Source organism: Echiichthys vipera, assembly GCF_963691815.1.
Source record: "Echiichthys vipera genome assembly, chromosome: X".
NCBI lineage: Eukaryota > Metazoa > Chordata > Actinopteri > Perciformes > Trachinidae > Echiichthys > Echiichthys vipera.
Genome location: NC_139825.1, coordinates 42,118,941 through 42,141,643, shown reverse-complemented (window position 1 = coordinate 42,141,643; position 22,703 = coordinate 42,118,941). Strand labels below are relative to the sequence as shown.

The following is a 22,703-nucleotide window of genomic DNA, read 5'->3' as shown; positions in this document are numbered from 1 at the left end:
CGTAGTCTTGTGGATCTGTTGCTCCTCGTCTAAAAAACGTTATTAGTCGAGATATGAATTGTTATATTTAATTTTTAATGAATATTAAATAAACGTATCTTTGTGAGTAGCTAGCTAGCACAAGCTACCAGTTTTACAATGGTTTTTAAACAGGTTTAGTTTGCACCACTGAGGTAAGTCAGTTTTAAATGTAATCCCTAATTATAATTATTATTATTGTTTTAATGTATTTAAGTGTCGTAAACAGCACAAATAAGCTGTCTGACGTAGCTAACCGTCCTTGTTCGAGCACGTGGTGGAGAGAGGACCGCGTGTCCCAGAGCTGAATCCGTCTCTCACCAAACTCCATTTAAAAATATCATTATTTCCGATTAAATCCATTATTCACCTAGATTTATTAGCTAGTTTAACACATGTCAAACATGTTATTAAGTCAAAATAGCACCTTTTTAATTCGGCATGCAGCATTCAAAGTGACTTATCTCTGAAATGCACCTTTCTCTCGTTATCTTGCACCTTAAAATCCACATAGTTTATTGTTATATAGTGTTTTAAATTCACCATACTGTTCTCTTATTGTAGTTTTTATATTGTATTTTATATTTGGTATCTGTGATTGTATTGCTACGATGACCTAATTTCCCCTTGGGGATAAAGTTACTTTTCTATAATCCAAAAATCACACAGGTGCTTGGAAATCCTTGAAAATGTTTGAATTTTAATGTTTTCAAGGTTTTTAAAAGGCTTTATTTTATTTATTGTTTTGATAAAGTGCTTGAACATCCTTAAACCAACAGCAATAAAAAAGAAATATAATTTAATGTTATCCTTCTGGTATTAAGTAGTTAGTGTTTATAGTGTAATAAAATATCTTTTAACTTGATTTTAATGGGGAAAAAATAAGGTGAAAAAATCATTTTCTATGTATGAAATAATAATTTTTAATATATTTGTTCGTAGAAGAAAATGTAATTTAACAAAACTGTAAAGGTGCTGGAAAAAGCTTGGAAATGCACCTTGAAAGTGCTTGAATTTTAATGTTTTCAAGGTTTTTAAAAGGGCCTTATTTGTATTTATTTTTATGATAAAGTGCTTGAACATCCTTGATATTGTCTGCATTTCCTTCACAACAAACAGCTGTAGAAAAGAAATATAATTTAATATGTTATCCTTCTGGTATTAAACAGTTTTGGGTGTTTATAGCGTAATAAAATAGATTTTAACGGGGAAAAAATAAGGTGAAATAATAATTTTCAACATATGTGTTTATAGAAGAATATGTAATTTAACACAACTGTAAAGGTGCTGGAAAAAGCTTGAAATGCACCTGGAAAGTGCTTGAATTGTGCTCTATGAACCCCACATAATTAATTATCTTTTTGTTATAATTTATGCACATTTCACCACGTTTCACGGTGTAAATCCTGTTTTCACAGATCAACTGGAGTGAAATAGCAGTGTGGACCTGACATGCATGCATGTACGTACGTATGTATTACACTTGAATTATGTAAAGTAGCAGCCATCCCAATGATTATACCAATCACTACCCATCTGACCCGTTCACATGAGTGGGGGAGATAATTCTTGAGCTTATTAATGAGGGTTCTGGCGTTTAAGTTTAAGTGTCCACCCAAAGATATTTCTGCTTCTGCTGCGTGGAAATAACTTTAATATCTGCGTTGCTCTTTCAGGGTCGACTCGTGAAGAGAAGGGCGGTTTCTTAACACAACTATCATCACCACATCTGCCAAAAACCCTTCACTGGTTTGTCTTTGTTTGGATTTGAAGTTATTGTTGTAGTTAAAGCAAATAAATACAAACTGAAGCAAAGTCGATGTGTGTTTTTGTGTTTTCTGTGAGGAATTTGAGATTTACCAGCCAAATATATATATATTAGTCTATTTTTAGTCTATTAATACGTTTTGGCTCCTAGAGGCCACTTTAGCACATGTTTTGGATCCTAGAGGGCACTTTAGCACATGTTTTGGCTCCTAGAGGGCATTTTAGCACACGTTTTAGCTAATAGAGGGCACTTTAGCACACGTTTTGGTTCCTTGAGGACAATTTAGTATGCGTTTTGGCTCCTAGAGGGCACTTCAGCACACGTTTTGGCTCCTAGAGGGCACTTTAGCACATGTTTTCGATCCTAGAGGGCACTTTAGCACACGTTTTGGCTCCTAGAGGGCACTTTAGCACACGTTTTGGCTCCTAGAGGGCACTTTAGCACACGTTTTGGCTCCTAGAGGACAATTCAGCACACGTTTTGGCTCCTAGAGGAAAATTCAGCACACGTTTTGGCTCCTAGAGGACACTTCAGCACACGTTTTGGCTAGGGATGCTCGATATTGGCTTTTCTGCCGATATCCGATATTCCGATATTGTCCAACCCTTAATTTCCGATACCGATATCACCCGATACCGATATATGCAGCCTTTTTACACCAAAATTCACCACATATCACCTATTATGGAATTAACACATTATGCCTAATTTTATTGTGATGCCCCACTGGATGCATACATAAATGCAACACGGCTTTTCAAATTTAAACACAGTCTGTACAAAATAAGTTATTGAAAAAAGTGCCATTCATTTATTTGTTTGTGTTTTTAGAGAGAATATTTTGCCTCAAAAACACTACAGACAACATCACAACAAGGAAGATGCATAGCTTCAGTCCAGAGTAGTAAACAAACATAGTTCTCTTTTTCCAGACTGAGTAACGACCGAGCCATAACTTGGCAAATAATACAAGCAATAAATTAGCAGTTAAGCTCAACATGCTAACCTGTATTGGATCTAATGGATACAGAGCCAGAAATTAGCTTCTCGACGTGACTGTAAACAAAGCTGTACAATTCGGGTCAGCACTGGTCTGAGAAATACTTGCGACTGGGCGTTATACAGACATAACGGGGCTCAAGGAACTCCACAAGTTTGGTGAATCCGGCATCTTGAACGATAGAAAAAGTTTGTTTCTCGGTGTCGGCTGTTGCTTCTTCTCATCACTTTGCTGCACAGATGTAGCGTTTAACTCCGCATGATTCTTCTTGAGGTGGGTGATCAAATTTGATGTAGTAAAGAAAGACGCCTTGCAGTCATTGCAAAGCGCACATTTACTGTTAGTAGGTGACACTTGGAAATACTTCCAAACCACGGACATCTCATGCACCGGGCGAGCTGAAGCTTGTTAGCCACGGTTAGCAACCTACGAGTGAAGCGTGTTGTTGTTGTTATACGTCATCAAGCACGCGCCTGTAAACGGCCCGTGTTGCATTCAGGTACACTCAGAAATGCTGAACAGAACTAACATCGGTTGTAAAAACCCGATACCGATAATTCCTGATATTACATTTTTAACTCAAAATCGGCCGATAATATCGGTGGGCCGATATTATCGGACATCCCTATTCTTAAAGCAAATCATAAGAGAGATACAGGCATCATCTGTTATTTGTTTTTTATTTTTTATTCTTGTTTGTTTTTGATTCTTCCCAGATCAACCGGTACTGAATACATACAACCAGTGCACCTGGAAGAAGTCAACCAGCTCATCTGGAAGAAGTCAACCAGCGCACCTGGAAGAAGTCAACCAGCGCACCTGGAAGAAGTCAACCAGCTCATCTGGAAGAAGTCAACCAGCGCACCTGGAAGAAGTCAACCAGCTCATCTGGAAGAAGTCAACCAGCGCACCTGGAAGAAGTCAACCAGCGCACCTGGAAGAAGTCAACCAGCTCACCTGGAAGAAGTCAACCAGCTCATCTGGAAGAAGTCAACCGGATCACCTGGCACTGAATGGTGGACGTGTCCCCTATGTCACACCTGCCCCGCATCTGAAGACGTTGGCGATGGCTTTGCGCGCGGAGCTGAAGAATCTGCTGATGCCGTTCCGTGTGTTCGGTGGAGTCGTCAGGTCATTTTTGACGAAGGCGGCGATGTGGCTCTCCAGTGCTGGTTCCCCTGTTTTCATTGCGATCAGCACCAAGTCTGCACCGCCCCACTTCTTACACAGGTCCTTGAAAATGGCCTTGTCCAGGTTTCTGAAGGTCTTCGTGTTGTGGTAAAAGTTGATCCCCTCCACTTCGGCCCACGTTCTTTCAGACAGACGCCTGATGATGTCCTCGGGTTTCACGGCGGGCATGGTCACATTGTTTTTCTTTAGCACCCGTGTGTACAGCTTCTCCGCCAAGACCTCCACTGCCATTCTGTTTTTCTCTTCCTGAATGGCTTCGAAATGAGCGCGTGTGTCCGAATTTCTCTCTGAATGTGTCTCCGAATTTGTCTCCCTACGTGTTTTCGCTGGTCTCTCCGCACGCGTCGTTGCACGTGTTACCGCAGGTGTAATCGCAAGTGTATACTCTGGTGTATACTCGGGTGTCTTCATACGTGTCATTGCACGGGTTGTCACAAGTGTCTCCGCGTGCGTCGTTGCGCGTGTTATCGCAGCTGTCTCCGTTCGTGTAATCGCAAGTGTATACTCTGGTGTATACTCGGGTGTCTTCATACGTGTCATTGCACGGGTTTTCGCAGGTGTCTCCGAACACTGCGGCTCAGGCGATGCAGCAGTTGGCAAAGGCTCATTCTCTTCCACATACTCCGGTAACTCTTCGCCCATTATCAGTGTTGTCACCCCTTCACTGTGTTTCGTGGCCTGAGTTTTCACCCACCACCTCATCATTTCCATGAAAGTCCACACATTCATCCGAATTTCCGAATACATGGCTGCATGTGACTGTGGAATGGCCACTGTCCTGCAAGTCTGATTCCTTTCGGTTGGTTCTGCGATGAAGTCGGTTTTCGTCCCCTGTGTGACGTAGCTGTAAATGAGATCGCTGAGTAGTTGTGTCATCATCAGTACTCTATCGGGGGACATCTTTGCAAACCTCTTAGGAATACAAACTTCCTTTCCCTCAATTTGTTTTTCCCCCTCCTCCATCAGCAGAGATTGAAAACTCTGCATGAAGGAGTGAAAGGACTCCCTGCTTTCCTCTTTGGGAGTCTTTTGGAATTTGGCCTTCAGTTTTTCCAGTAGACCATAAAGCCGTGATTTGGCAAAGAGGTTTCCAAAAAGGGCCTTGATCTTGTTGCCTGCTTTCTTCCTGCACTCTTTGGTCTTCTCTTCCGATTCTTCAGGACCTGTCTCCTCCAACTCCTCCAAATGTTCGTCAACGAGGTCGGCAATGCTTTTTGCAGCACTCTCTGTGTCCCAGGAGTTCTGCGAATGCAGCATCCCGCTTGTTTCAGGTACATCCTCCAAGAGAGGTCCATTGATGTTGTCCCACTCTTTTATGAGGATGTCTTTGATCGATTCAAATGATGATGTTGAACCGATGTCCTCTGGTTCATCGGTTTCTGAGGCTTCTGGCTCCACAGGTGTGACCGCTGTCGGGGTCCCACTGTGTTCTGCCTCCATGTCTCCGGACTTTGATTCTTTAGGGGAGGCGGTCTTCCCTTTTCGTGGTCGCGGTTTGCAGAAGATCTTCATGTTTCCTATTAAGATCTTCACCATGTTGCAGGCGTGGCCGACCATAGCATTGAGCTTGCCTGCAGGAGTGATGTGCTGACACATCGTTGGCTCTGCGCTGAGCAACGCAGGTGAGAGAGAAGAGTTGATACTCTCTGTAAGCTCTGCACTGAAAGAATTTGACAGTTTTTCAGAGCTTTCCGATTTTACATGTTCCTTCGCATCAAGAGCCTGGGCGAAGCCCAGCGCAATCGCATCTCCCAGACTTTCCCTCATCATGTCCACAGACACCTCTGCAGGTCTGTTTTTGAGACCTTTCAACACCGCGTCGGACACGGCTGTCAGTATGCTCAAAAGCAGTTCGGCCATCATGACCTTTGTGGCGAAATCAGGGGTGCCTGCTTTGAGCAGTTCCCACTGTGCTGTTGTAATCCTCTCGACGAAGGATTGGATTAGCGGGAGGATGGTACAGATTTGAACCTGTGGCACATCCTCCGTCTGTGAAATCCCTTCGCTTGACATGACGTTTGTTGTTGCTTCTTGGTTCTTCACAAAATAGTGCGAGGTTAAAAGCAAAATACCGTGTTCGCTGGATGAATTCAAGTCTTTGACACGAATGTATCGATCCAATCTTCGTTCTTGAACTGAAAAACGTTTTAGTTTTTAACAGAAGAACCTGAAATTGTAAAAATCTAAAATGACGGCGCGATAAATCTAACTTCTCTTGGCGGTGGCTCGGGGAAAATGTGTTTCTGACTCAATGGGCTTCTGCTATTTATACCTGTTTCAGATGATGCGTCAAAGGCACAGAATCATGACGATGACATCATCAAAGGCATGCAATCATGACTATGACATCATCAAGGGCAGATTTCATAAGCCCCTCCCACTCAGGGCATTCAAAAGCAGCATAGCAACCGTTGCTAAGGCCCCATATGCAGAATGAATGCTTTGATAAAAAGGTTTTATAAGTTACTGATTTAATGCATTTAAATGGAAATTCATGCTCTTATAGAGAATTTAACCAACTCAGTAGAGCTTTTCCACTTCCCTTAAAAAAATACAGGATTAAAAATATCCTCAAACACTCAAATGTTTCTGTTAAACCTCCTGATTTATGAATTTGGTGAAAGAAAATGTAACAACAAAGGACTTAGAAGTGTGTTTAAAGAAAAGCTACTTCACGATATCAAAAAGTCAACGAGAATAAAGACGACAGATAATGAAGCGACATTAACGAAGGCTTAACAACAAAAAATTCCTCCAGTCGGGTTGCCAGGTTTTGTAGCGGAGTGTGTCAGCGATCAGCCTGCGCCATGTTAAGTGATGAATCATACAGGGAAACAACTAAACTGGACTATCCATTCATCCATCTTCAACCGCTTGTCCCTATTGGGGTCGCAGGGGGTTGGAGCCGATCCCAGCTGACATCGGGCGTGAGGCGGGGTCCACCCTGGACAGGACGCCAGTCTATCACAGGACACATAGAGACAAACATAGACGGACAACCATTCACACCTACGGGTGATTTAGAGTCATCAATGAACCGAACACCTGCACGTCTTTGGACTGTGGGAGGAAACCGGAGAACCCGGAGAAAACCCACGCAGACATGGGGAGAACATGCAAACTCCACACAGAAGGGCCTGGATTAATCAATTAACTTACAACAGTACTTGCTTCAATTTCCCAGCTTGGGGTCAATAAAGTATATCTATCTATTTAACATTAGCCATTCTTCAACTGGAAGTCTTTCTTTGAGTGGTGTGTAATCGATTAGCTCGCTCTCAACACAGAAGGATTCCTTGTTTCTGTAGCCTGGTGCAGCGTGAGCAGAGCAGCAGTGAGAGTAAGGCTGAAGGCGGAGACGGAGGTTTGCACAGAGACACCTGTCCGGCAGTGATGTGGTGAGGATGAGCACGGGTAAACTGAGTCAGTGTCAAACCCGTCCAAAAAACTGTAAAATATTAAGGTTGAATACGGAGAATGAGCAGTGTAAACACAGCCATCTAGTGTCTCAAGATCGTAGTCGCAACAACAAAAAATAACTCCAGCAGTCAGGTTGCCAGGTTGGTCAGACCCGGCCCAGTAGCCTACAGGAGACCAGAGTCTGTTTGAGCCTGTTTGAACCCGTCCCCTCCAGAAAATCAAAGTCATTAATAAACCCATCAAAAACAATTTTAAATATTAATTCAGACTAAATATATTTCTTTATGGAAAAGGAATACTTTCATTCTGTACCCCTGAAATTATATATATGTATGTATAGATAATATATATATATATATATATATATATATATATATATATATATATATTTAAATAAAGATTCTACATATTCAACCTTTAAATGTGTGTGAATTTAAAAGGCAAGTGTGTCTCCAGCAGGTGGAGGTAACGCACACAGCAGAAGAAGAAGACGAAGAAGACGAAGAAGAAGACGAAGAAGAAGACGAAGAAGAAGAAGAAGAAGAAGAGTAGTTGTCGTAGTCTTGTGGATCCGTTGCTCCTCGTCTAAAAAACGTTATTAGTCGAGATATGAATTGTTATATTTAATTTTTAATGAATATTAAATAAACGTATCTTTGTGAGTAGCTAGCTAGCACAAGCTACCAGTTTTACAATGGTTTTTAAACAGGTTTAGTTTGCACCACTGAGGTAAGTCAGTTTTAAATGTAATCCCTAATTATAATTATTATTATTGTTTTAATGTATTTAAGTGTCGTAAACAGCACAAATAAGCTGTCTGACGTAGCTAACCGTCCTTGTTCGAGCACGTGGTGGAGAGAGGACCGCGTGTCCCAGAGCTGAATCCGTCTCTCACCAAACTCCATTTAAAAATATCATTATTTCCGATTAAATCCATTATTCACCTAGATTTATTAGCTAGTTTAACACATGTCAAACATGTTATTAAGTCAAAATAGCACCTCTTTAATTCGGCATGCAGCATTCAAAGTGACTTATCTCTGAATGCACCTTTCTCTCGTTATCTTGCACCTTAAAATCCACATAGTTTATTGTTATATAGTGTTTTAAATTCACCATACTGTTCTCTTATTGTAGTTTTTATATTGTATTTTATATTTGGTATCTGTGATTGTATTGCTACGATGACCTAATTTCCCCTTGGGGATAAAGTTACTTTTCTATAATCCAAAAATCACACAGGTGCTTGGAAATCCTTGAAAATGTTTGAATTTTAATGTTTTCAAGGTTTTTAAAAGGCTTTATTTTATTTATTGTTTTGATAAAGTGCTTGAACATCCTTAAACCAACAGCAATAAAAAAGAAATATAATTTAATGTTATCCTTCTGGTATTAAGTAGTTAGTGTTTATAGTGTAATAAAATATCTTTTAACTTGATTTTAATGGGGAAAAAATAAGGTGAAAAAATCATTTTCTATGTATGAAATAATAATTTTTAATATATTTGTTCGTAGAAGAAAATGTAATTTAACAAAACTGTAAAGGTGCTGGAAAAAGCTTGGAAATGCACCTTGAAAGTGCTTGAATTTTAATGTTTTCAAGGTTTTTAAAAGGGCCTTATTTGTATTTATTTTTATGATAAAGTGCTTGAACATCCTTGATATTGTCTGCATTTCCTTCACAACAAACAGCTGTAGAAAAGAAATATAATTTAATATGTTATCCTTCTGGTATTAAACAGTTTTGGGTGTTTATAGCGTCATAAAATAGATTTTAACGGGGAAAAAATAAGGTGAAATAATAATTTTCAACATATGTGTTTATAGAAGAATATGTAATTTAACACAACTGTAAAGGTGCTGGAAAAAGCTTGAAATGCACCTGGAAAGTGCTTGAATTGTGCTCTATGAACCCCACATAATTAATTAATTAGTTATAATTTATGCACATTTCACCACGTTTCACGGTGTAAATCCTGTTTTCACAGATCAACTGGAGTGAAATAGCAGTGTGGACCTGACATGCATGCATGTACGTACGTATGTATTACACTTGAATTATGTAAAGTAGCAGCCATCCCAATGATTATACCAATCACTACCCATCTGACCCGTTCACATGAGTGGGGGAGATAATTCTTGAGCTTATTAATGAGGGTTCTGGCGTTTAAGTTTAAGTGTCCACCCAAAGATATTTCTGCTTCTGCTGCGTGGAAATAACTTTAATATCTGCGTTGCTCTTTCAGGGTCGACTCGTGAAGAGAAGGGCGGTTTCTTAACACAACTATCATCACCACATCTGCCAAAAACCCTTCACTGGTTTGTCTTTGTTTGGATTTGAAGTTATTGTTGTAGTTAAAGCAAATAAATACAAACTGAAGCAAAGTCGATGTGTGTTTTTGTGTTTTCTGTGAGGAATTTGAGATTTACCAGCCAAATATATATATATTAGTCTATTTTTAGTCTATTAATACGTTTTGGCTCCTAGAGGCCACTTTAGCACATGTTTTGGATCCTAGAGGGCACTTTAGCACATGTTTTGGCTCCTAGAGGGCATTTTAGCACACGTTTTAGCTAATAGAGGGCACTTTAGCACACGTTTTGGTTCCTCGAGGACAATTTAGTATGCGTTTTGGCTCCTAGAGGGCACTTCAGCACACGTTTTGGATCCTAGAGGCCACTTTAGCACATGTTTTGGATCCTAGAGGGCACTTTAGCACACGTTTTGGCTCCTAGAGGGCACTTTAGCACACGTTTTGGCTCCTAGAGGACACTTTAGCACACGTTTTGGCTCCTAGAGGACACTTTAGCACACGTTTTGGCTCCTAGAGGACACTTCAGCACACGTTTTGGCTCCTAGAGGACACTTCAGCACACGTTTTGGCTAGGGATGCTCGATATTGGCTTTTCTGCCGATATCCGATATTCCGATATTGTCCAACCCTTAATTTCCGATACCGATATCACCCGATACCGATATATGCAGCCTTTTTACACCAAAATTCATCACATATCACCTATTATGGAATTAACACATTATGCCTAATTTTATTGTGATGCCCCACTGGATGCATACATAAATGCAACACGGCTTTTCAAATTTAAACACAGTCTGTACAAAATAAGTTATTGAAAAAAGTGCCATTCATTTATTTGATTGTGTTTTTAGAGAGAATATTTTGCCTCAAACAACACTACAGACAACATCACAACAAGGAAAATGCATATCTTCAGTCCAGAGTAGTAAACAAACATAGTTCTCTTTTTCCAGACTGAGTAACGACCGAGCCATAACTTGGCAAATAATACAAGCAATAAATTAGCAGTTAAGCTCAACATGCTAACCTGTATTGGATCTAATGGATACAGAGCCAGAAATTAGCTTCTCGACGTGACTGTAAACAAAGCTGTACAATTCGGGAAAGCACTGGTCTGAGAAATACTTGCGACTGGGCGTTATACAGACATAACGGGGCTCGAGGAACTCCACAAGTTTGGTGAATCCGGCATCTTGAACGATAGAAACAGTTTGTTTCTCGGTGTCTGCTGTTGCTTCTTCTCATCACTTTGCTGCACAGATGTAGCGTTTAACTCCGCATGATTCTTCTTGAGGTGGGTGATCAAATTTGATGTAGTAAAGAAAGACGCCTTGCAGTCATTGCAAAGCGCACATTTACTGTTAGTAGGTGACACTTGGAAATACTTCCAAACCACGGACATCTCATGTACCGGGCGAGCTGAAGCTTGTTAGCCACGGTTAGCAACCTACGAGTCTAGCGTGTTGTTGTTGTTATACGTCATCAAGCACGCGCCTGTAAACGGCCCGTGTTGCATTCAGGTACACTCAGAAATGCTGAAACCTACAGAACTAACATCGGTTGTAAAAACCCGATACCGATAATTCCCGATATTACATTTTTAACTCAAAATCGGCCGATAATATCGGTGGGCCGATATTATCGGACATCCCTAAACGTATGTTTGTAAAAGCTGCACCGTCTGACTTTGGCTACTGACATTTGATGTCACTTTGCCAATCTGAACCTCCCAGACACAGCATTACTTTCCTCTCCATTTGGTCACCCATTTCAACCAGGGGTGACTAGCTGTAGCACAGCTGTTCATGGTAAAAATGGGAACAGGCCAATAGTGTTACTGACCATTTCGATGCATATTGTTGTGTGTTGGACCTTGATGAATGACTCCTTGCATCCACTTTCAGGACTTGTCTTTGTGATTATAACACAAGAGAAACTATTCTGAGGAAGCAAATGAGTGAAGCATCAGGCTCCGGCTACAGAAACAACGGCTCGACTGGATTTCACTGCCCTCCATGATGCGGGCGAACGTTCAGTCTCTAAAGGGAAAACTGGACAAACTCCAGGGAAACATGCGCTATAAAAAAGACTTCAAAGACTGCGGGGTCCTGGCATTTACTGAATTGTGGCTTACTGAGAAGGACTGAGACAACGACCTGGCCCTGGACGGCTTTGGAGCAGCATTCTCGATGGACAGACAGGCTCATCCGCTCAGGTGACTGGGAAATGTCAGGGGGGAGATGTCTTTATGTCAACAAACAATACTGCAGCAGCAGCTCTGTGACATATTTGTACTAAATCCTTTCTGTATCATCCTTTTCACTTCCCCTGGAAGTTTCCACAACTTTTCATCACAACGGTGTATATACACCCTAAAGCAAAAGCTGATTCTGCCTGTAGTTCTATTTTCGATGTGGTGCAAAAACGGCTGTCAATCTCGCCCGAAGCTCCTAATTTTGTTTTGGGTTATTATAACCATATTTCTCTCAAAAAGACAATTAGGAACTTTTTTCAATATGTGCCCTGCCCAACCAGGCAGGACAGGACACTCTGCCTTTGCTATGGGTCCGTTAAGAACGCCTACAAATCTCTCCCTTTGCCCTCGCTGGGCAGAACGGACCATGACTGCGTGCACCTGCTGCCCATATATAAAACTATTTTTAAAAAGAAAGAAGGTCCAGACAAAGGACATTAGGGTCTGGGCAGGGGAAGCTTAGGAACGCCTGCAAACGTGCTTCGACTCCATGGACTGGAACATGTTTAAACAGTCGAGTGTTGATAACCTGGATGTCTTGGTTCATGTTGTATGCTCTTACATTGTTCTCTGTAGAGACATGGTTATTCCTCATAGGCGGGAGAAAACCTATCCGAAAAATATACCATGGGTAAATAAATCTGTGATGGCCAGTCTACAGGAAAAAAGAGCTGCTTTTAAAGATTGTGCATCCTCCTCTGACTTGCACACAATTAATAGAGAGCTGAGGACAGAAATCTCAACGGCCAAACAGAACAATCCTGAGCTAGAGGATAAGATGGTTGCAAATAACCTTGGCTCTGCTTGGTCTAGTATGAAAACCATAGCAAGCCTCCAAATCTCAAAGAGTAGCCATATTAGTATGGATGGTTTTAACTCAGACACTGAGCTTTGCAAATTGGTTTTACAATCGTTTTGACGACAAGCATGATTTTAATAGAGAGGTACAGGAGCTGAGGCATGAACTGATGGATGACCAGCATTTTGATATAGACCTCAGAGATGTGGAAAAGGCCCTTTTCTCAGTTAAAGTACATACGAGTCATTGTCTAGATGACATATGGGGACACTTACTTAAATCTTGTGCCAGAGAACTGAGCCCTATCTTTCATTTTATTTACAACAAGTCTTTACAGTCACAACATGTCCCTGCAATCTAGAAGGATATAGTAGCGGTCCCTGTCTCAAGGGTCAGCTGCCCCAAGGTTCTAAATTATCTAAGACCAGTGGCCTTCTCATCAGTAGTTATGAAATCCTTTGAGAGACTTGTCAAGACCGAGATCCTGAAAGTAGCAGGGCAGGCACCAGATCCAATGCAGTTTGCATACAGACCAAAGAGAGGGGTAGAAGATGCTACAATTGCCCTAAATAACCAGATATTCGAACATGTTGAGCAAGTCGGTCACTAGCCAGACTTTTATTTATTGATTTTATCAATCGGCCTTCAACACAGCCCCACATCTTAGCAAAGAGACTCCTAGAACAGTTTGGCCTTAGTAAGAATATTTTGGATTGGTCCCTTCACTTCCTGACTAATAGAATACAGAAGGTGAAGGTTAATGGATCGTTATCTGATAAAGTCTTCTCCTCCACAGGTTCCCTACAGGGTTGTGTTTTGTCACTTGTATTTTTTATGTATTTATGTATGTGTCAGAATGGGTTTGATAGGAGAACCATTATGAAATATGCAGACAACACGATCATCATCAGCCTGTTACAGGCAAGTGAGATAGGTTTTGGTCCGGTTGTCAACCATTTAATAGTGGTGTGAGGAGTCCTATCTAGAGATAAACACGAAAAAGACCAAGGACATGATTATCAATTTTAGAAAACAAGCCCCTCCACATGAAGTCACATACATCAAAGGTCAGACAGTAGAACTTTTACAATATTACAAGTATCTGGGTACAATCATAGACATATGACACATAGACATAGAAAATTGTGAAGCTGTGTGTAAGAAGGGACACCAGCGTCATTTCTGTTTGTGGAAACTGTCTCGCTTTTATGTTGACCGATCACTGATGAAGCTGTTCTACTGTGCTTTTATTGAGTCTGTCCTTTCCTTTTGTATGGTGGCATGGTTTGGCAACCTGTCTTTAAAGAGCAGGAACTCACTGAGCTAGGCTGTCAAATAGGCTAGCAGGACTAGCGGTGAGACCCAGTCTAGCCAAGAAGCCCTGTATATAAGACAGCTGCAGCGGCTCACTGGTTCCATCTTAGGGGATAGGTCTCACCCCCTGTACAGAGATTTCCTGTTCCATCCATCTGGCCACAGGTTCACCGTACCCAGGACCAAAACTAAAAGGCACAGGTCTAGTTTTGTCCCTGGAGCCATCAGACATCTGAATGAGAACAAGTTGACGATGGTTGTGGTGGTGTTGTTGTTGTTGTTGATGATGTTAATGATGACAATGACATGATGATGATGATGAATGCACTTATGCACTTTATGCCGTGCACTTTGAGGGTAGCCACTTAACATTTTGAATGCACTTTATGAGGCAGCGTGGAATAATTGTATGTCAGGATTTTTTTACGAAGTCTGTTTGGTTTGCTGCTTTTATCGCTACTCAGCGTAAGTGTGCTTTGTGGTATTTCCACTGTTTATTTAAAATAATGCATCAAAGGTCATATGGGAGCCTTGAATTCAATGAATCACAGATGTTTAGCACATCAAGCTCAAATATATGTAAAGCTATTATAGACTCATGATTCAACATCAACAGATATCCTCCACAGAATATATGGTGTTGAATTTGTTGAAAAATTACAGCACTCCACTGAAACTTCCAGATAAGCATCTAGACTCACAGTAACCTTTAAATATACATTTAAGTATCTCTTTAAGTTAAGTGTGATAATCATTGAGTCCATCTGGTTAAAAAAAAAAATTAATTTCAAAACATTCACACCAGCGTCATTTCAAAAACATGCATGGTTGTCAATCTGAAAATCTATCAAAGCTATATTTCTCAAAATATCTGAAAACTGACAACTGGGTGATATAGCTCATATCCGACAGCAGTGAGATGTGTGTGTGTCATAACAGAAACACACACTCCACAAAAAAACAAGACATTGAAAACCTCCATAGAGTCCTACAAAATGACAAGCACTGTAAGAAAGAAGGAAGAGGCATACCTCTGACAATTAAGTCTGCTGCTGCTGAGACAGTGTCAACTTCGGTGTGTACCATACACACATACTTCCCAGAATGCTTTAGCTGAATGTTCCTCACCATCAGGTCACCAGCAAATCCCTAATGACAAAGACATGTTCTTAGAAAAGTCTTACAGAGGTAGGAAAACAGCAAAGTCAAAGTAAAAAGAAAAAGAAGCATGGAAAATCCTCAGAACACATTCGATTTCTTTCTCAGTCATACGCACAGCAGTAAATCCTCCATAAAATAATTTTGGATTCACCACAGCTCTACTGGAAAAAAGAAAAGATGACATGACAGGCTAGCAAAACAAATTAATTCCGCTTTACATTGCAAGGAAGGCTACACAAAAATGATGTTCAAACTGTCTTTTTCCTTTGGATCAGTGTTTGTTGTGTTTATACCCTTACAGCCCAAATGAATGGCAATAGCAAAAATTGTAAGTCTAGCTTTTTGCACTTATACTGCTTTGTGAGTGCACTCACACACATGCACGCACGCACGCATGCGCACACACACACACTAGCACACACACGTTTTTCAAAACTTTTTTCCAGTAAAATACAACTATCTAAATTCAGTCCCTTTGTGTTAAAAGCAAAGACAAGTTAAACACCTGTTGTCGAAATGTCAGTGCCGTGCAGCAACTTCGGTGGTTGCAAAGCAACCTGGTGTGCTTGATCAGAAGGAACATAAATCTTGTAATTACAGACATTCAGGCTCTATTTATTTCGGGATAACTTGATTGCTCATATGTGAGATCACCTCCGGGATGGAGATTTCTGTTTACAGGTTTTCCCCTCAGACACAACACACAGTAACATCTGCTGACATCTGTGAATTAAGTGTACACTGTTTGTGACACATGGACTAAAAGGTGAAATCCACCATAAAACAACTATTTCCTTTTGTGCTTTCATGTTATCATTCATTCAGTCCGACCTATACTTACAGGAATTGTTTGAGATGTTAGAAACACACAAATTCACTTGCTTGCAAAGAATTATATGAGAAGATTGATGCCCATCTCATGTCAAAAATGCACTTACCAGGACCTTCTATAGCTCTCTGACTAAAGAAATAGTTCCATATTTAAATGTGTCTGTTGAAGTGTAACGTCACCCCCAAGGTCTGAGCCTTACTCCACCCACTGCATCATTTTGAAAAATGCAAATGTGTAAATGTGTAAGAGGCTCAGAGTGGGACAGTTTGGAGGCTGAGGGAGGGTCGACATTTTTTTAATTTGATGGCATAGATAAGTCCCAATTGGTGAAATTTTGTTGTTTTTCAAGTAAGAAGAAACACGGTTTCAGGATCATAAAAACAAAGCAGTACTCTGTTTTCTACGTGTCCTTAACACTAACCCCTAACCATCAGTTTTAACCTGAAAAATGGATGCTTCATCTAGCTGAAGGAAGAGAAACTGACTGTTTTAGGCTTACTATTGTTCTGTAAGTGGCACTAAAGCATTTTCACAGTAAGCATATGCCACTATGAGCATGTTGTATTATAAGCACTTAGACATATTTTTTTTAATCATTTTTGCAAATCAGTTAACATTGCAAGGATACAAATGGACAGTAACATCTAATGGACAAATTATTATGTCATTATTATTTTATTAATTATGCACTAATTATTTGCCTAATGGTTGCAGCAGTTTTGCTAGCTATAGGAGCTATAAGATTTAGGTTGATATTGCAATCGCAAAGCAAATGTATTTACTAATTCCAATTATGTGTTAGCATTAAGCTAAAACCTCTATTCACTTTTGGCTTCAAAAGCCTTGTTTTTTTAGCGTGGCAGCTTGTAAAATGTTCACCCTCTTGGTACTGTACATCCCACCACACAGCAACATTTCAGTTTTTTGGTTTTTTTTTGCTAGCAGACAGAATTTACAAGGAGGCACACACAAAAAAGTCAATGGAGAGCAGTGAATTGTTTTCCCTCCAGTGTGGATTTTTTTCTATGTGGTTCAGTGCGTCATTGAGCCATGATTTAAGGCCCACCAAAGAATGCTCTTAGTCCATAATTCAGTATAATATGAGTGACTGTCTTTTCACATGTTGACGGCAATCATTTCCGGGCATGTATAATGTGTTTTGAAACAAATTTACTTTACACAGACATTAAGTCTCTCCTCATTTTCCCCAAATACAATTATTTCAGTTTTGTCATTATTCAGCTGGGGATAATTTTGAGACAGTCAGCTGTTAATTTAATCAATGTACTGACAATGAGATTCTAGGGGACCGAAGTCCAAGATTTGTCCAAGCGGGAGCCTATAAAGGTTGAAAAATGAAGGCCACCACAGGTCAAGGATGTTGATGTTGAGGTATAGTTACTAATGGAAACATAAAAGCTCCTGTTTTGTAAATATGTCCTGGGCCACTTGATAACCATACCTGAAAGTACAACCCAATGTTCTAATGTAGTAATACATTAATATCCACAGTATCAAAGGCCGCATTAAGGTCCAGTAATACTAATGGTACGTCCACACGATCGAAAACAACCTTTTTTTCCCCCAACATTCTTAATAAGTTTTCCGTCCAAGAAGTATCTGCGTCCACGTGAAACCAGCTGTAAACGCTCTAATACACATGCCATGCCTGGGTGTGGAGCTGTAACTGCCGCAGAAATACACCAACACAGAGACGGAGCTCCGCTGTTGTGTAGAATCATAATACAAACACCAGAGAGTTTGTTGCCAAATCTGGTGACTTCCCAAATCCTCATCCATCCTAGAGAGAAATCTGTAGACTGTTTCTGGTGTTATTGGAGACTTTTGTGGCGTTTTGGACTCTAATGCACGTATCACTCTATAGTAACTGATCTCAACGAGCAGCGGGTGCTGCTGTGAGCCCTTCCTCGTCCCAAAGCACTCACAGACGGGCAAAGTCGCTACTTTATGCGACCTTCTTGGAAACTTTATTTATAAAAAGCTACTAGCGACCAATTTAGCGTCTTATTTAGACCATCAGGGAAAAAGGACAAATATGTGGTCGGCCTAATTCATTCCCATGCATGTGGCTCAGAGTACAGTTCAGTCTGTGGGTCCATGTCTCTCTCCATGCAGCAGTGCTGTTGTTGTTATGTGAAGCCGCGGGGGTTAGAGATCAGAGGTGTAGAGATGACGGCATCGTTAACAAAGTATGCAGTTTTCGTCATCCAGACGACAACGCCACGGGGGGCATTCTCAAATAGTCCCACTCTGGGAACTGGTTACAGAAAAGACAGTTTTCAGGCTCCGATAACGCCGTCTGCGTGTGGATGGGTGGCCTAACCGGTATTAAATGTGCGTTTATAAAACGAGTTCTCGTGTGGATGGGCCCTAAGTGTAGGAACAATGTTTTATTTATAAACCCCCTTATACCTCCAAACCGCTAGGGGGAAGTATTTCCTTTTGCTGCTGACCTGAACCGGATGGATGCGAGGGCAGGCAGGTTACTTGAGTTTACTCAGTGTGTTGCCCGGGTGTTGCTGATGAATGGAGGAGCAAACAGTTTTTAACTGTGCTTGAGCGTTCTGTCTGTTTAATATGTGAACAAATGATAATTATGTGGCTTCATGAAGAAATTAAATAACGATTATTATTTCAAACACAAAGGAAGTCTTCGTTGGTTATTTGCTCGAGTGTATGTCAAAACAAACAAGCAGCAGTAGTATTCAGTATTACTGTATATGTGCAAAGCATCTCTTTATGTGTTTTTAAGGGGGATCTGAAGTTTGTGTTTGGGCCAATTTCATTCAGTCCTACACTGTTTTCAGGAGATTGACAGTTGGATTTTATTTCCATAGTACTTTCTGCTTTTCTGCTTGTCAGTGACAGTCTTAACTTTTGCTGGAGTAATGTCATCCATAAAATTTACAATTTTTTGATTCAAGTTATTCAGCAGATCATCTATATAGTGTGACAGGCTCCAGATCCTTGAAATTTTGTGAATGAGATTTTACCTTGACATCAATTTGGAGGTTTATATCCTGGATTGACACAGTAATTGCAAATAGGATATTGTTTTGCTTTTTATATGCCTGGTTATTTTCCGTGATCATAGTCAAATCTTATGTGTGCTGGCTGGCCCGCTAACATCGCCTAATGATATGCGACAGGACTGATGTAGTAAAATCTCACAGTAGCGTAACGTCACATTATTGACAGCGGATTGGCAAATAATCTTTTTTGTGTCAGAAGGGCACGGGATATCAGTGAGTTATTATTAACAGGTTTACCAAGTGATTTATGGATTTATCAGAAATGGATGTCAAACTCATAGCAGCTTTCAAACTACTTGTTGGAGACCCCCCGGCCTAGACAATAACTAAAGGTCATAACAGCTGCAGTGGGTCTCCTGGTATTGCTAAACCTGTTGCCATTAAATACATATATATTTTAATCTAGGTCTTGATGAAGAATTGGATGGCTGAGAAGCATTCAGGAAAGTTCAAGGTACACTGACAGTTGATGCGAATATTATAGACATAATGTTGCAGTAAAGCACAGATCTCAGGAGCTGCGATATCAGCTTTAGCTTTTAAAAAAATGATGTAGGTCAAATGCTTGGTGCTGAAGAACAAGTGTTCACTCGTATTATACATACCCCTCCAATCATCTCAAAGTGCTCCTGCTTGCTGAAATCAATGGCTTTCCCATTGAAAAACCACTTGAAGATGGGACTCAGGGATGAGTCACTGGACACCTCACATGGCAGCACAAGACTCTGTCCCATGGTGGCATCCAAACTCAAGGGTGGGACTATAATCTTGGTAGGCTCTACAGCATTATAGGAGGAAAAAATTGAATTTTTTGTTACTGTATGTAGCAGTGTCTCTATAAAATCCTGCAAAATGAAGAGGGTTATAAAGCTTAATTTCCCCAGAATAGTGAGACAGATTCAGCTCTATCAAGTAATTAAGAGACGTTAAATAACTTCACTTAGGAAGTGAATGCCTCTCATAACTCAGTAATGAATAATTAAACACATTGCAATCACAATGTCAACTAAAAAGGGAAAAATAACTCCCTCTCTATAATCATCCTTATTTACAAACCCAAATCTTAAAATGCTACGGCAGTTCTTTTGAAATTTAATGTTAGTGACAAAATATTTCCTTACTCACAGCTATAGATGGTGATGGTTTGCCCCACTCCACTACATGAACAATAACTCACAGCTGACAAAACCATGGATGACTTATACGTCTGTCAAACTGGCAGGAGCATGAAATGGCTATATATTTCATTATCAATTTCATGCTTGAGCTAGTATTTTTTTCCCTTAACAAAAGTTTAAACCATTGGCTCAAAAGGTACAGTAGTGAAAACCTGTGTAGAAAGAAAAATAATTACCTTTCACCACCAGTGTCCCTGTGCTGCTGGATGCTCCAAAATGGTTTCTGGCCAGACACGTGTACCTCCCTCCATCAGATTTGGAGATGTTGGTGATACGTAGAGTCCCATCCTCCATGATAGTCTGTCTGAGTAGAGGGATACAATTGAAACAACCCATCATGACTCTTCTCATTTGGTTATCAATTTCTTAGATGTTAATGGAATGAAAAGTGATGATAAGAATCAAATTATAATCAACTTGCTGAGATAGGGCGTCATTTCTGAAGCCATTTCAACTGTTTGTTTTTTTCTCAATGAAGGCTTCAGAATCTGTTCCAAAAGTCTATTTGCACACCTCAAAAGATAACAATTATCTCAGCTGAAGCACAACAGATTTGCTGTAGGGTCAGCAAACTATTGACAGCACCATAGCTTAAATGCACATATTAACTGGATACACAACAGGCTACCAGGGCAGGGTAGGATGGCGATAGGAGAACAAGAGCTGCAATGGAGAGAGGCAATTTGAATGGGATATTCTACCTGCAGCCTTATTGCTCGACAACACGTGCAAATGGCATCAAGATCTCATCTCATCTCTCATCTCATCTTCATCCGCTTATCCGGGGTCAGGTCACGGGGGAAGCAGCTTAGGCAGGGGACCCTAAACCTCCCTTTCCCAGGCCACATTAACCAGCTCTAACTGGGGGATCCCGAGGCGTTCCCAGGCCAGTGTGGAGATATAATCTCTCCACCTAGTCCTGGGTCTTCCCCGAGGCCTCCTCCCAGCTGGACATGCCTGGAACACCTCCCTAGGGAGGCGCCCAGGGGGCATCCTTACTAGATGCCCGAACCACCTCAACTGGCTCCTTTCAACGCAGAGGAGCAGCGGCTCTACTCCGAGTTCCTCATGGATGCTGAACTTCTCACCCTATCTCTAAGGGAGACTCCAGCCACCCTCCTGAGAAAACCCATTTCGGCCGTTTTTACCCGCTACCTCGTTCTTTCGGTCATGACCCCGCTTTCATGACCATAGGTGAGGGTAAGAACAAAGATTGACTGGTTGATCAAGAGCTTTACCTTCCGGCTCAGCTCTCTTTTCGTCACAACGGTGCGGTAGAGCGACTGCAACACCGCCCCCGCTGCTCCGATTCTCCGGCCAAACTCACGCTCTATCGTCCCCTCACTCGTGAACATGATCCCGAGGTACTTGAACTCCTTCACTGTAAGGACTCATTCCCTACCTGGAGTAAGCAATCCACCGGTTTCCTGCTGAGAGCCATGGCCTAAGATTTAGAGGTGCTGATACTCATCCCAGCTGTTTCACACTCGGCTGCGAACCGATCCAGTGAGTGCTGAAGGTCACTGACCGACAATGCCATCAGGACCACATCATCTGCGAAAAGCAGGGATGAGATCCTCAGCCCACCGAACGGCAACCCCTCCCCACCACGACTACGGCTCGATATCCTGTCCATGAAAATCACGAACAGGATTGGCCAGCCCCCACCGGGAATGAATCTGACTTACTGCCGAGGATCCGGACACAGCTCTCGCTTTGGGTGTACAGAGATTGGATGGCCCACAGAAGTGACCCCCTCACCCCATACTCCCGCAGCACCTCCCACAGTATCTCTCAAGGGACCCGGTCATATGCCTTCTCCAGATCCACAAAACACATGTAGACTGGATGGGCATACTCCCAGGCCACCTCAAGGATCCTTGCAAGAATGAAGAGCTGGTCCGTTGTTCCACGTCCAGGACGGAATCCACATTGTTCCTCTTCAATCTGAGGTTCGACTTCAGGACGAACCCTCTTTTCCAGCAACTTGGAGTAGACTTTACCAGGGAGGCTGAGTAGTGTGATACCCCTGTAATTGGCACACACCCTCTGGTCCCCCTTATTAAAAAGAGGAACCAAGATGTTATGAGAAATTTCTGAATAGTAACAACATGGGGACATATAGAAGCACTTGGAAAAAGGGCATGCTGGTCTCATGGGAGAAGTAAAGTGGAGGTCTAATGACAGCACCTGAAAATTTTGATCTACATATTAATTTGTTGTATGATTCTCTAGGTAAAAACTCTTTGAGAGAAAAAGCCTTTTCTTTACTCTCTTGTCTTTGAATGATGTTCAGTTCTATGTTTTTTTAAGGAGAATATTAATTGTAAATAGATAAAAATATATTTCTGGCACGACTTTTTGCTGCCCTGAGAAGTGTTAGTAGTGGGAGTATTC

The 22,703-nt window shown here is 41.2% G+C and overlaps 1 protein-coding gene across 1 annotated transcript in view; it reads right to left on the bottom strand.

The window, feature by feature from the left end:
* cntn6 (contactin 6) overlaps positions 1-22,703 on the bottom strand; it is a gene marked incomplete at both ends in the record, with an annotated part of 81,386 nt that overhangs the window by 33,900 nt on the left and 24,783 nt on the right. Inside the window, 3 exons of the mRNA XM_083939770.1 lie at positions 15,114-15,231; positions 19,734-19,906; positions 20,483-20,610. Of these exons, the coding sequence (XP_083795896.1) occupies positions 15,114-15,231; positions 19,734-19,906; positions 20,483-20,610 (419 nt within the window). The remainder of the gene's footprint in view (positions 1-15,113; positions 15,232-19,733; positions 19,907-20,482; positions 20,611-22,703) is intronic.